General features: G+C 42.8%; 1 protein-coding gene across 2 annotated transcripts in view; it reads right to left on the reverse strand.

Annotated features, from left to right (window-relative positions):
• HEATR5B (HEAT repeat containing 5B) overlaps positions 1-12,932 on the reverse strand; it is a 60,011-nt gene that overhangs the window by 10,085 nt on the left and 36,994 nt on the right. For both annotated transcript variants that reach the window (XM_064158719.1, XM_064158721.1), the window contains exons 26-33: positions 12,494-12,562; positions 11,332-11,511; positions 10,230-10,467; positions 9,101-9,361; positions 7,175-7,302; positions 6,522-6,666; positions 3,468-3,737; positions 216-440 (exon numbers count right to left, since the gene is read on the reverse strand). In XM_064158719.1, the coding sequence (XP_064014789.1) occupies positions 216-440; positions 3,468-3,737; positions 6,522-6,666; positions 7,175-7,302; positions 9,101-9,361; positions 10,230-10,467; positions 11,332-11,511; positions 12,494-12,562 (1,516 nt within the window). The remainder of the gene's footprint in view (positions 1-215; positions 441-3,467; positions 3,738-6,521; positions 6,667-7,174; positions 7,303-9,100; positions 9,362-10,229; positions 10,468-11,331; positions 11,512-12,493; positions 12,563-12,932) is intronic.

The raw sequence follows: 12,932 nt of genomic DNA on the forward strand, positions 1-12,932 counted from the left end.
CCAGGACATGTGTAAGCCTACTATTTTGGCCTATTCACGACATCTGTGCACTGAGGTTTTTCTCTCATTTTCATTTTACAAGCACTTCATCACCACTTTTGATCCACAGCCATTAGACATGAAGCCTATTAAATTACAAACAGATACAATAATTGCCTTTCCATTACAGCAAAATTCAGTTCTCATGAAGATTCCTGCACTGGGAATCCACTTACCAGGTTGAGAGTATTCCAAGATAGATGCCAAAGTACTGCGGATAAGACCTGTCCATTGTTTCTGAGTCTCATCAGTCTTGACTGTTGGAAGAGTAACGATAGCTTTTATCCCTTGAAGGGCTGCACTGACTGGAGGTGGGACCTGATTGTCTGCTGATTTTACTGCTGTTTCTTTCAACACTCTTGTAATCAGAAATAGGATAGTAGGTAAGATTGTCATACAGCCTTGAAAATAAAAAACACACAAAAAAACCCTTACGTTAATTCCAAGAAGCATGGTGCAAAACATCTTTAGCTTTCCCAGTACAGATATATGTGACTAGGACACAAAGGAGACACCAAGATAAACTGCAATTCAAGGAACAGGTGATGTGTGCTGTTCCACACTTTATCACCAACTGAATTCCTCAATAGTACTGCAGTGCATTGTAACAACTCATGCAAGCCAACACTTAAAATGCTGCTGTCAGTTCAAGAATGATGACTCAGCTATTAAAGTTCTGCCCTGCATAGCACATGATCCATGGAGTATGTATCACATTGAACACATACAGATTAAGTAGCTTAAAACAGTATCTGCATATCACTAGGGTCCTATAAAGTAAACAACAACACGTCTGGAAACAGATATACAAACAAGTTATGGCCCTTCCCAAGGAAGTCAGAGTGTGATAAAAGCCCCAGAAGCAAAGGAAGTTGTCTGGGTGCTTCACATCCTAGGCAAAAGCTGTAGCCATCTGGCTATTCTGCAAAAGAGATGCCATGGTCTAGTTGACTGGGTAGGGCTGGGGGATAGGTTGGACTGGATGATCTTGGAGGTCTCTTCCAACCTGGTTGATTCTATGATTCCTACTACTTACTGAATTGCTTTTGCAAAGAAATCATCTGTCTATAAAGACCAGACAGGTGGTGGAGTCTCCATCTCTGGAGACTCTCAAGGCCCGCTTGAACCTATGTGATATGCTTTAGGTGATTCTGCTCTGATAGGGCAGTTGGACTTGATCATCTTCAGAGGTCCCTACCATTCTGTGATTTGTTTTGCACAATTACCATATGTATGTTTTGTGCAGCCAGTCCTGCAGAAGCAAGTTAGGGATATTCAAGAGTTATCTGGCCAGGTAACAGCTAAGCCAACTTCTGACACAGGGCAACTTTATTAGAAGGAATTTCTGTAATACCTGTACACATTGTGCACCTGTAGGACTGCAAGAAGGATGCTGTTCCATTTAGGTGTGTAACATCAACCTACAACTCTTTTCAGACAGTCAAGTCTCTTTCTGTATCTTTTCTCTGCCTCATGTTCCCACATCTGTAGAAACACAAATCCTACCATTTTTCTATTTCTGGGAATGCTCTGAGGATAAATACACTAAGTAGAATAATTATGACTGGAAGGGATTGCTGGAGCTCATCTAGTCCCACTCTTTTCAAAGCAGCAGGTCCTCTAGATCAGATTGCCCAGAATCTTCTCCAATGGAGACTGCAAAATGTTTGTTTTAAAGACAGAGGAAGAAGCACTAAAAAAACCACTCAATCACAAAAAGCAATGGATTCACTTTGTTCACCTTTTCTCTTGGATCCAAATGCTCAATTAACACAAATGTTTGTGCATGTATTATCCCCCTCTCCCTGTAGCTATCAGCTGGCTACATCTTCTGGATGAGTTAAAAAAACAGCTAAGCAGTTTCTGCAGACTAACAACAGTCTCATGAGCTACTCTCACTGGCCACTTGCCAAATGCTGGAAACCATGCCTTCAGTGCAGTCAACACAGAAGTGGCACTCTCTCTGCCCATGCCCCAAGGAAAAACAACCAGAAATTAATTAACAACAGTGTTGTTCAGTTCATTTTTTTTTAAGAACTGTAAGACACAAATTGTCTGTTTGAAGACAGCTCATGTTGTGTTCTGAGCATGACTGTCCAAATGTTATTTGCCATGCATCTCATTAAGGGACCAATCTGCATCTCATTAGCAGGCCAGTCTCTAAAATGTCTTATCTATATCAATGTGTGAAACTTCCCAAATATCAACGAGTCCACTCTGAAACGATTTGTTCTCTGAACTGCACAACTCAAAGAGCACTGCTCCCCATGCAATTGTGTCCCTTGCTCCTGTACTCCAGTCTGTGCAATTACCCTAGTTTACACATATCCTTTGTGACAGTCTCCCTTGGCAGAAGAAAGCTCCATTTAGTTTAGAGTCACATTCGGGATGCCTGATATCCAATGGCTGCCCAAGTATATCACAGCTATAGTGTGCTGTTTTTAAACCAGCAGGATTCTCTTTTCACCCAGCTGCTGCATTTCATGAGCTTCTCAGAAATTTAATTATCTCTGAGATGTCTGTGTTCATTTACAATGTGATTAAAACTGGCCAAAAGGTTTTGAAATCGTCACAGTATCACAGTATCACCAAGGTTGGAAGAGACCTCACAGATCATCAAGTCCAACCCTTTACCACAGAGCTCAAGGCTAGACCATGGCACCAAGTGCCATGTCCAATCCTGCCTTGAACAGCTCCAGGGACGGTGACTCCACCACCTCCCCAGGCAGCCCATTCCAGTGTCCAATGACTCTCTCAGGGAAGAACTTTCTCCTCACCTCCAGCCTAAATTTCCCCTGGCACAGCCTGAGGCTGTGTCCTCTTGTTCTGGTGCTGGCCACCTGAGAGAAGAGAGCAACCTCCTCCTGGCCACAACCACCCCTCAGGTAGTTGTAGACAGCAATAAGGTCTCCCCTGAGCCTCCTCTTCTCCAGGCTAACCAATCCCAGCTCCCTCAGCCTCTCCTCGTAGGGCTGTGCTCAAGGCCTCTCCCCAGCCTCGTCGCCCTTCTCTGGACACGCTCAAGCATCTCAGTGTCCCTCCTAAACTGGGGGGCCCATAACTGAACACAGTACTCAAGGTGTGGCCTAACCAGTGCAGAGTACAGGGGCAGAATGACCTCCCTGCTCCTGCTGACCACACCATTCCTGATGCAGGAAAAAAGGGGAAAAAAACCAAAAAATCATAGTGACATAGGGCTCATTTCTTTAGCACACTTGCAGCACCAAAACCAAATCTAGTACTCTCCTTTATGTTGCTCATTAGAAAAGCCTGATTTCTTTCTTTATCTTAGAACCTAAACACACTTTTCAATAGATGGCCCTTAAAGTATCCCATAAGAATATACTTATAGTTTGCTTTTAGCATCATATGGTCACTACATTCCACCTACAGTAAACAGTCATATGTATGTTGTTACCATACCTTACCTGCTGAAGAACACAGAGAAGGTAGGTCAGACAGAATAGTAACAGTGGCAGCCACAAGACGAGCACTTTCCTCAGAGAGGTGGGATTTGGCAGCAACATGACTTGGAGAATCTGACACTTTGGAACTCAGATGGGGCATGTGCCGTACGAGGATAAACATGAGCAATTCCATGGCTGCAAAGACTAGAGATTTTCCAGGCACAAGACCACCGCCTTCACCTCCCTCTCCTAAAGCAAGAGGATTTTCCTTTTCCTCAGTATCATCTTCATCTGAAATGTGCAAGGAGACAGTTAAGAAAAGCCCCAAAGATGACATGAAACACTCTTAAACAAGCCCCTTAAAAATCAAGGGGGAAATGTTGTTTCACAGTAAGATACAACAAACATGGCTCATGTAAAACTAAATGTCCTAGCCAGAATTAAAGCAGTTTAAAGTGTTTTACAAAGAATGTGATTTCAACAATGCTTATGAAAAATCCATCCAGAACTACAAATAAAAGTAGTAATACTTACACAAAATAAAAATGCAGCTATTATATTGCTTCTCTTAAAAAACATTTGTCAAATTAATAGCAATGTCAAATAAATAGGCATGGCTTTTTATATATACATATATATATATATAATTTAATGGCTATAAATGAAATGTTCCACCCTGACAACATTTTATTTCAGCCAAACTTTATTATGAAATAAGAGAACAAAAAAGCATTGTAGGATTCTATGTCCAAGTTCATGATTTCAGTGCATTCGGTTCAAAACGTCTCTCTTTTGAATGGCAGCTTGGCCAGCTGCAGTCTTTCCTTCTCCCATTAAACAGCAACAGATTCAGTGAGTCAAAGCTGGCCTGAACTACCCCTATGGAGCTCCTATGAATTTAAATGATTAGCTAGTGTTATCACACTCACTGATTTGAAAAATGTGACTTACTGAGCCTACATTAAACAATTCCATTAATTCATATGAAGGAACAGAGCTTGCATTTTCAGCTGTGCTGGTTCCTCACATTGCAGCAAAATCCTCTCTCTGTTTTTTTGTGGAAAACAGGCAAAAGCTAACAGTTGAGTTTTTCTCTCAACAGTATATTATGCCAGACTAAGATGGTACTTTTTCTCAGTAAGAGAAAATCCTTTGGGTTTCACATGACTTCTTTGGGGCAAAAGAAAATATGGCACACCTAAACCAGGCATCAGTGAACTATTTGCCACGTTGTCACTTGGAAACTAATTTACTCAGCAAAGATGCAAACTGTACATCCCATAGGAGACTTTTAAAGAACAAAACAGTAAAGGGATGACTGAACAAGGAGATGCTTACTAAATGGGTTACTAAAAACACCTCAAAAAGTAGTTACTAGATTGGGTTACTAAAAGCATCTCAGAAAGTAGTTTCAGATTGATGCTAAAGTCCTTATCAAAGATACTATTACATAAAGTAGAACTGATGGAATCTGCTACTGAAAAGCCTAAAGCAAAACAACAGTAGATAAAATATCATACTAGAAAAATCAGAGATAAAAGAAGAAAGAATTAATTTAAATAAAGCTCAGTAAAGGTACTGGGTGCTAGGTTGGACTGGATGATCTTGGAGGTCTCTTCCAACCTGGTTGATTCTATGATTCTATGATTTCTTCTGTATCAGTGAGCAGCAGATCAACTGAGCATCTCTCTTACTTGGACTATCCAGCATTCAGACTGAAAACATCTGTGCCTCTCTTCTGAAAGCTTTAAATTGTTAGCATCCTGCAGTGTTGCCCTTCCAGCACATGTCCAGCTAGTCCAAGATTATCATGAGACTCCCATTCCTTGTGATTGGAAGGTTTCTTCCAGTTGATTTAACATGGCTTCACCTACCTCCTCTTCTTGATTAGGTAGCCTATGGCAAACAAGACTAGAGTTCCTGACTTGTATCACGCTTCACTTCCTCTTAGTGCTATCAGTTCTGACCTGTCAAAGAGACGGCTCTCTCAGATACCTACTACCCTGGCAGTTTGTTTCTCTTCTCTTGCTAGATCTCTTATTGTGCTCTCCAGTAGGATGTACGAAGATAAAGCCTTTTGTTGCTTGAAATCACAACCTTGCAGCCTTCATGCAAGTCTCATCCTCCAGGGATGTGTTTCAGCACAGCCTGTTTCAACCTCCCTCTTTGACACATGGTGCTTACAGGACCTCTATGAATACCATATCATTCTTCCATCTGCCTGACACTCATAGTCTGCTCACCTTCACATGATCTCATTCACATCTCACAGAAGAGACCAACACCACCTGGCTGCACAAACAGGCACATCAGAATGTTCATCTGAATTTCAAGCCAGATCGTTAGGCCTCTGATGTGCCAGATTCCTCAGTCAGCAGACACTGTCTCTCTGTATGCCGCTGCCATCATTATGCTGACTCTGCAGTCTTGTACAGTTGTGAGCAGCACTTCTGGGCTGCACAAGCATGTCTTTCCATACCAACTGCCCTGCTGCTGTTTGCACATCCTGTTCCCAAAGCTCCTGGATGCTGACACACCCTGAACACCAGTGAAGTAAGAACTCAGATGCAAGTCTGCTCCACTTTCTGACAATATCTCCGTGGCAGGCAACTTTTCACTCAGCAGTAGCATTCACTCACCTCATGAATGCAAGATGTGCCAGGACATGCTACAAGACCCTACATTACACATTGACCCATTAACCTTTAGAAGGAAAGGAAAATGAAGTGCTAAAGAGGCAGTCAACAGAGAAACATTAATAAAACTGAGCAAGGTATTAGTAACACCTTAAGTGGTGTGCTGGGCAAAATTTTCATCACTCATACTCAAGAAAAACCAATTAAAAATACAACAAGAGAATAATAACCACAGGAATTATCAGGGAAAGAAAAATGACACCTTACAGGAGTTAAGAAATCAGCAAGTAAGATTATGAATACATCCAAAGTATCTGTGGAATACACAGCATTTTCCTCCTCAGGGTAATCATGCTCTAATGTATTTGAGTTTCTCTCCCAGCATGAAAAACGTTTACTTATTTACTCTGCAAAGCAAGTCGTGTTTTCAAAATCTTACTTAGGGTGTTCCTTTTTTCCTGCAAATAATCTTGAGCAGCTCTTACTATCTGCTGGACAACTCCTGTAACCAGTAGCTGGACTGAAGGAGGATCCCAGGTCAGGAGGAGTCTGTGAAGCACACTCAGGAGTTCAACGCCAAGGAGCTACAATAAACCAAAATATAAGTAAAAACACTTAGCTAGGACTTAATTGTTATGTCATTTGCTTATGACGTGCAAATACTTTTCTCACACAAAAATAATTGTACCTTTTGCAACCATCATAGACAAAAGACCAAGATAGAGGAAAAGCCAATTGTTTCAACAGGCTCATACAGTACCTGATGGTTTAGTATCTGTGATGAACAGACAAAGGATACATGCTGTATTTAAGGAACAACAGTAACTCAGTTTATTGTTACTTTCCTTAGGCACTGTGAACATCTATGCTACTTCCAGTAGCATACTACCAACAGTAATTTGAAGCATCATAGCTCCTTGTGTAGCCATTCATTATTGTCAAAGGTGGAGTTACCTAGTTTTCCTCAGTTCATCCTCACTGGATTATTCTTTACCAGGGAATTTATCCTAAGTAAAACCATCCAGAATCTTACTGAGATCAAAAGTGATAATATTAATACCCCATTATACTATTTACTCTGTGATTCCATACCTGATCCTCTGCAATATGGATCCTGGCACAAGGGGAATCCAATAAAGTATGAAGTGCTTGTAAACATGATGTAACATGCTCAACAGGCTCTTCGGGTCGTGGGGAACACAGAAACTGGATACTAACACCTGAAAAGAACAACAATTAGAAAGAATGTTCACATCATAAAATCAAGTTTTCCTTTTAAAAGATCGTTGTAAATATAGCAGGTTCTAAGCAACTTAATACATGATTTTAACCATTTTTTCTTCCTTTAAAGGAAAAGGGAGTTTCTGCATTCAAAACAGCACAATAGTAGTTGCTTTCTCTTTGGAATTGTGTCTTCCCTACAATTTGGCAGGAAAAAATAAAAGACTGACAGCAAGCAACTGAAATTACTCAACAGAAACAGAAATCTTCAGAGCAGAGTGTTTAAGTCAGACTTCTGAATCTTCCAGTTGTAACCTGAGTTTTATTCTAAAGCACATTTTAAATGTAAAGGCAGCTGAGAGGAAGTTAAGCTGCTAAAGTCATGCAGTATTCACCTTACACGTATGGCACTTAATTCTGCTGTCTATGTAGCCCAGCAAACTGTTGGCAGTCCTCGAAATAAGTGATCACATCCACCTCTTAAAGCTGTTAGGTGGCAACAAGGGGATACAGTGAGTGCTACTCACAGGTGAAAAACTGATGCAAGAGCTAGTCCATGTGACCTGTCAAATACCTGTCTCTTCTCATAGAATCAACCAGGTTGGAAGACACCTCCAAGATCAGCCAGGCCAACCTAGCATCCAGCCCTAGCCAGTCAACTAGACCATGGCACCAAATGCCTCATCCAGGCTTTGCTTGAACACCTCCAGGGACGGTGACTCCACCACCTCCCTGGGCAGCCCATTCCAATGCCAATCACTCTCTCTGACAACAACCTCCTCTTAACATCCAGCCTAGACTTCCCCCAGCACAACTGGAGACTGTGTTCTGGAGACTTGTTCTGTTGCTGGTTGCCTGGCAGAAGAGACCAACCCCCACCTGGCTACAACCTCCCTTCAGGTAGTTGTAGACAGCAATGAGGTCCCCCCCTGAGCCTCCTCTTCTCCAGGCTAAACACCCCCAGCTCCCTCAGCCTCTCCTCAGAGGGTTTGTGTTCCAGGCCCCTCACCAGCTTCATCACCCTTCTCTGGACACCTTCCAGTACCTCAACATCTCTCTTGAATTGAGGAGCCCAGAACTGGACACAGCACTCAAGGTGTGGCCTGACCAGTGCTGAGTACAGGGGCAGAATAACCTCCCTTGTCCTACTGGCCACACTGTTCCTGATGCAGGCCAAGATGCCATTGGCTCCCTTGGCCACCTGGGCACACTGCTGTCTCATCTTCAGCCTCCTATCTACCAGTACCCCCAGGTCCCTTTCTTCCTGGCTGCTCTCCAGCTACTCTGTCCCCAGCCTGCAGCACTGCTTGGAGTTGTTGTGGCCAAAGTGCAGAACCCTGCACTTGGCCTTGTTCAATCTCATCCCATTGGCCTCTGCCCACCCATCCAGCCTGGCCAGGTCCCTCTGCAGGGCTCTCCCACCACCTTCCAACAGATCAACACCTGCTCCTAGCTTGGTGTAATAGTGTCAAGTGTGCTTTTAAGAGGGTGTGCATTTCAATTAACTTTTGCTAAGCTGCATCTCTGAAGCATAACATTTTCTATCATCTGAATTATACTACAATGCAGAACAGTTTCTTCTCATTTTCTTCAATTACATAGACCAGATATCCAACGTGCCTACAAAAATCACAGTACAATCACACTGACAACAAAGTATGTGAAGACACACAGAGATAAGAATACAGTATTTCAAAAGGCTACTGCCCAGTGTTCAATCAAAGTACCTTTTTCTATTCCCAGTGCCATTTTGTACCATGATGTGCTGCTACTGAACTCTAAACTTATAACTCTTACCCAAAATTAAGTGCATTCGATCTCTGTTGATCTCTGGCAAAGACTTAGTGGTAGGTGGAGTTCCAGGTGTCTGGTTCAACATAATGGATGCAGCACGCTTCTGTGAACTGGGCACTGCTGCAGCACTCTCCTCTGTTGACTCTGTAGTATTAAATCCTGTACTGTTTAGCCAAAGTGCCACTGCATGCAGTATGGGAGCCCAGGAGTTGCGGTAATGCAGTCTGGCTGTATCAATTGTTTCTGGAGTGTAAAACGCTCCCCCTGCCAAAGTGGGAAAGCAAACGTTCTGACATTCTTTGCAAATGATAGACAGAAAGCACATACCCTCATACATTTACTGTCAAACACACTCTGGGGATGTTTTATCACATACATATTCAGATAGAATCCTTGTTGGTGACACTGCATTCCCATTCCCCTTGAAAAGGAGTAACATTAGCACTTAGAATCATAAAATCAGCCGGGTTGGAAGAGACATCCAAGATCAGCCAGTCCAACCTAGCACCCAGCCCTACATTAGCACTTAGAATAGAATAGAATCAACCACCTCCAAGATCACCCAGTCCAACCTAGCACCCAGCCCTAGCCAGTCAACCAGACCATGGCACTAAGTGTCTCATCCAGGCTTTTCCTGAACACCTCCAGGGACGGTGACTCCACCCCCTCCCTGGGCAGCCCATTCCAATGCCAATCACTCTCTCTGCCAACAACTTCCTCCTAGCATCCAGCCTAGACTTTCCCCAGCACAACTTGAGACTGTGTCCCCTTGTTCTGTTGCTGGTTGGCTGGGAGAAGAGACCAACCCCCACCTGGCTACAGCCTCCCTTCAGGTAGTTGTAGACAGCAATGAGGTCTCCCCCTGAGCCTCCTCTTCTCCAGGCTAAACACCCCCAGCTCCCTCAGCCTCTCCTCATAGGGTTTGTGTTCCAGGCCCCTCACCAGCCTTGCTGCCCTTCTCTGGACACCTTCCAGTACCTCAACATCTCTCTTGAACTGAGTGGACCAGAACTGGACACAGGACTCAAGGTGTGGGCTGAGCAGTGAATAATGTTGAAGTCTCAATTTAAAGTTTCTTTCTTTCTTTCTTTCTTTCTTTCACAGCAACAGAAAAATAAATTCCAGTGCTTACCATCTGGTGGAAGCTGGGTAGCAAATTCAGCTGGTAAAGTTAAAAGAGCATAATCTTTCAGCGCAGCTAACCAGAGACGGCTAAGTGCAGGCAGCTCAGGCTGCACAAGTGTTATCAAACTGTCTGGTGGCAACTCATCTACAGCACCAAAATCATCCTCATCCTCTTCTGTGCTCTTTGAAACACGCTTTGGTTTGGTCTCTGCTTCTTTCTTAATTTTCATAGCAACAACATACACCTAGAAGAAAATGAGGTATGAAAGTCGAATCATAGAATCAACCAGGTTGGAAGAGACCTCCAAGATCATCCAGTCCAACCTAGCACCCAGCCCTAGCCACTCAACTAAACCATGGCACTAAGTGCCTCATCCTGGCTTTGCTTGAACACCTCCAGGGACGGTGACTCCACCACCTCCCTGGGCAGCCCATTCCAATGTCAATCACTCTCTCTGGCAGGAACTCCCTCCTAACATCCAGCCTAGACTTCCCGCAGCACAACTTGAGACTGTGTCCCCTTGTTCTCCTGCTGGTTGTCTGGCAGAAGGGACCAACCCCACCTGGCTACAACCTCCTTTCAGGTAGTTGTAGATGGCAATGAGTTCCCCCCTGAGCCTCCTCTTCTCCAGGCTGCACACCCCCAGCTCCCTCAGCCTCTCCTCATAGGATTTGTGTTCCAGGCCTTTCACCAGCCTTGTTGCCCTTCTCTGGACACGTTCCAGCACCTCAACACCTTTCTTGAATTGAGGGGCCCAGAACTGGACTTGCTGAGAGCTCCTAAATATAAAAACAGCAGCAGTCTTTTCCATGTGAAAGTGACAGACTACATACACAGATGACTCAAAGGAAAATTACTAGAAAAAAGAGTTGCAAAATATCTGTTATATTGAAGTAAAACAAAGACTAATCAAACCTCACTGTAAATGTGGATCAACAGACTGCAAGGAAAAGAAAGACACAGAGATAAAAACATGCCCAGAGTGGAATCAGCATAGGTAAGAAGGAGAGCGGATGCGAGGCTCAGTGGAAACAGGCAGTGAAGCGTGAGCTTGCTGCTGCACTGCAAAACCTTTCCAGCTTTTAAAGATGTAATATTTAATGCTTACCTCAGCCCACGCCTTCAGAACTGCAAGTTTTTCCATAGTAGTTGCACTCTCTCTATAAAGCTGGCTAGAAGATCCCTTTCCTGCTTGCACTTTATCCAGGGAAGAGACAAGGAGGTTGTGAACTCGGCGGAGATCATTCAGGTCACTTACAACTCCACTTCCTATCCAAGTGCTACACACCTAGACAACAAAGTTCAGAATGTTTGTAAACTAGCAAAAAAATAAAGAAAAAGTAAATAAAAATCTACAACCTCACAAGAAAAAAAAGAAAGTTAAAAAGAAAACAACCTATCAGCAAACACAAGCCAAAAGAACAACCACAAAAAACTCTGCAGCTCTCTTCCTGCTTAATACAAAAAAAAAAAAGAGGTTTTCCCCTTTTTATTTCTTTTCATTCCCAACCATAATAACAGATTGCACAGGACAGTAAGACGAGGGAGGTTATTCTTCCCCTGTGCTCAACACTGGTGAGGACACACCTTGAGTACTGTGTCCAGTTGTGGGCTCCTCAATTCAAGAGAGATGTGGAGGTGCTGGAACTTACTTTAAAGTACAGTAGCATAAGACCACTTTAAAGTACAGTAGCATAAGACCACTTTAAAGTACAGTAGCATAAGACCACTTTAAAGTACAGTAGCATAAGACCACTTTAAAGTACAGTAGCATAAGGCCACTTTAACGTACAGTAGCATAAGACCACACACAAGGAGAAATAACCTCTAACAGAATTTTCACTGAGAGGTTGTTACTATGACTGTAATGTAAATAATCATGACCTTTTAAAAGCTAAACTGAGGCATTAGTCTGAAAGGAAATTTAGTGTTTAGAAGGTAAACAATCAATTTTCTGAATACTGGATTAGACTGAAAGTCATCTCAATAAATAAATTACCACTGGTGTCATTAATCAAGGAGTTTCTTCTTTCTTTCTGCCTTTTAGCAATGAATGCAGAACCGACACAAAGACAATTTCAGGAAGGTGAAATATTTTGTGATGTAGCTCCCTAAAAGAACTTCTGTGGAGCAAAATATATTACTGGAAGACTCACAAGGTTTTGCAGAAACATCACAAGTTTTAACAAATATTCCAGCCACCTGCATCCTTCTTCCAAAGATAAAGAAAATTAGTTTGGCTTATACTATCTGAACAGTTCCCTCTGTACCTGGCAGGCCTTTGCAGTTATATCAGACGGTGTATCTTGGGAAAAAGCTGGCCTCAGAGCAGCTCCAACCTGTTGATACAAACAAACATTTCAAAATCCAACTAAAACAGCAGTGATGTACCATTCCTCATCTCCTTTTGTTCAAGGCTCAAGTACATATACAGAACAAGCAAGAAAGGACTGCCAGTTTTGGTATCGGTATTTCACCCCAAGCTCTTTGTCAAGTAAGTGGAATTATCTTCTTTCTGTTAATGAGCATCTTGAATCTTCAGTATCCTTTTAACCATGAAGGTATCAAAGAGATAGAAGTAGTGGCTGTAGCACCACAGAAGAACAAAAAGACGGGAGTGAAGAGGATGAAAGCCTGCCTTTGGCAAGCATTTGCAGAGATCCTGAAGACAAAGTGAAGTCAAAAAGATATGAAGGTGTTTAGCTATGC

The sequence above is a fragment of the Pogoniulus pusillus genome, chromosome 18 (assembly GCF_015220805.1).
Source record: "Pogoniulus pusillus isolate bPogPus1 chromosome 18, bPogPus1.pri, whole genome shotgun sequence".
Classification (NCBI taxonomy): domain Eukaryota; kingdom Metazoa; phylum Chordata; class Aves; order Piciformes; family Lybiidae; genus Pogoniulus; species Pogoniulus pusillus.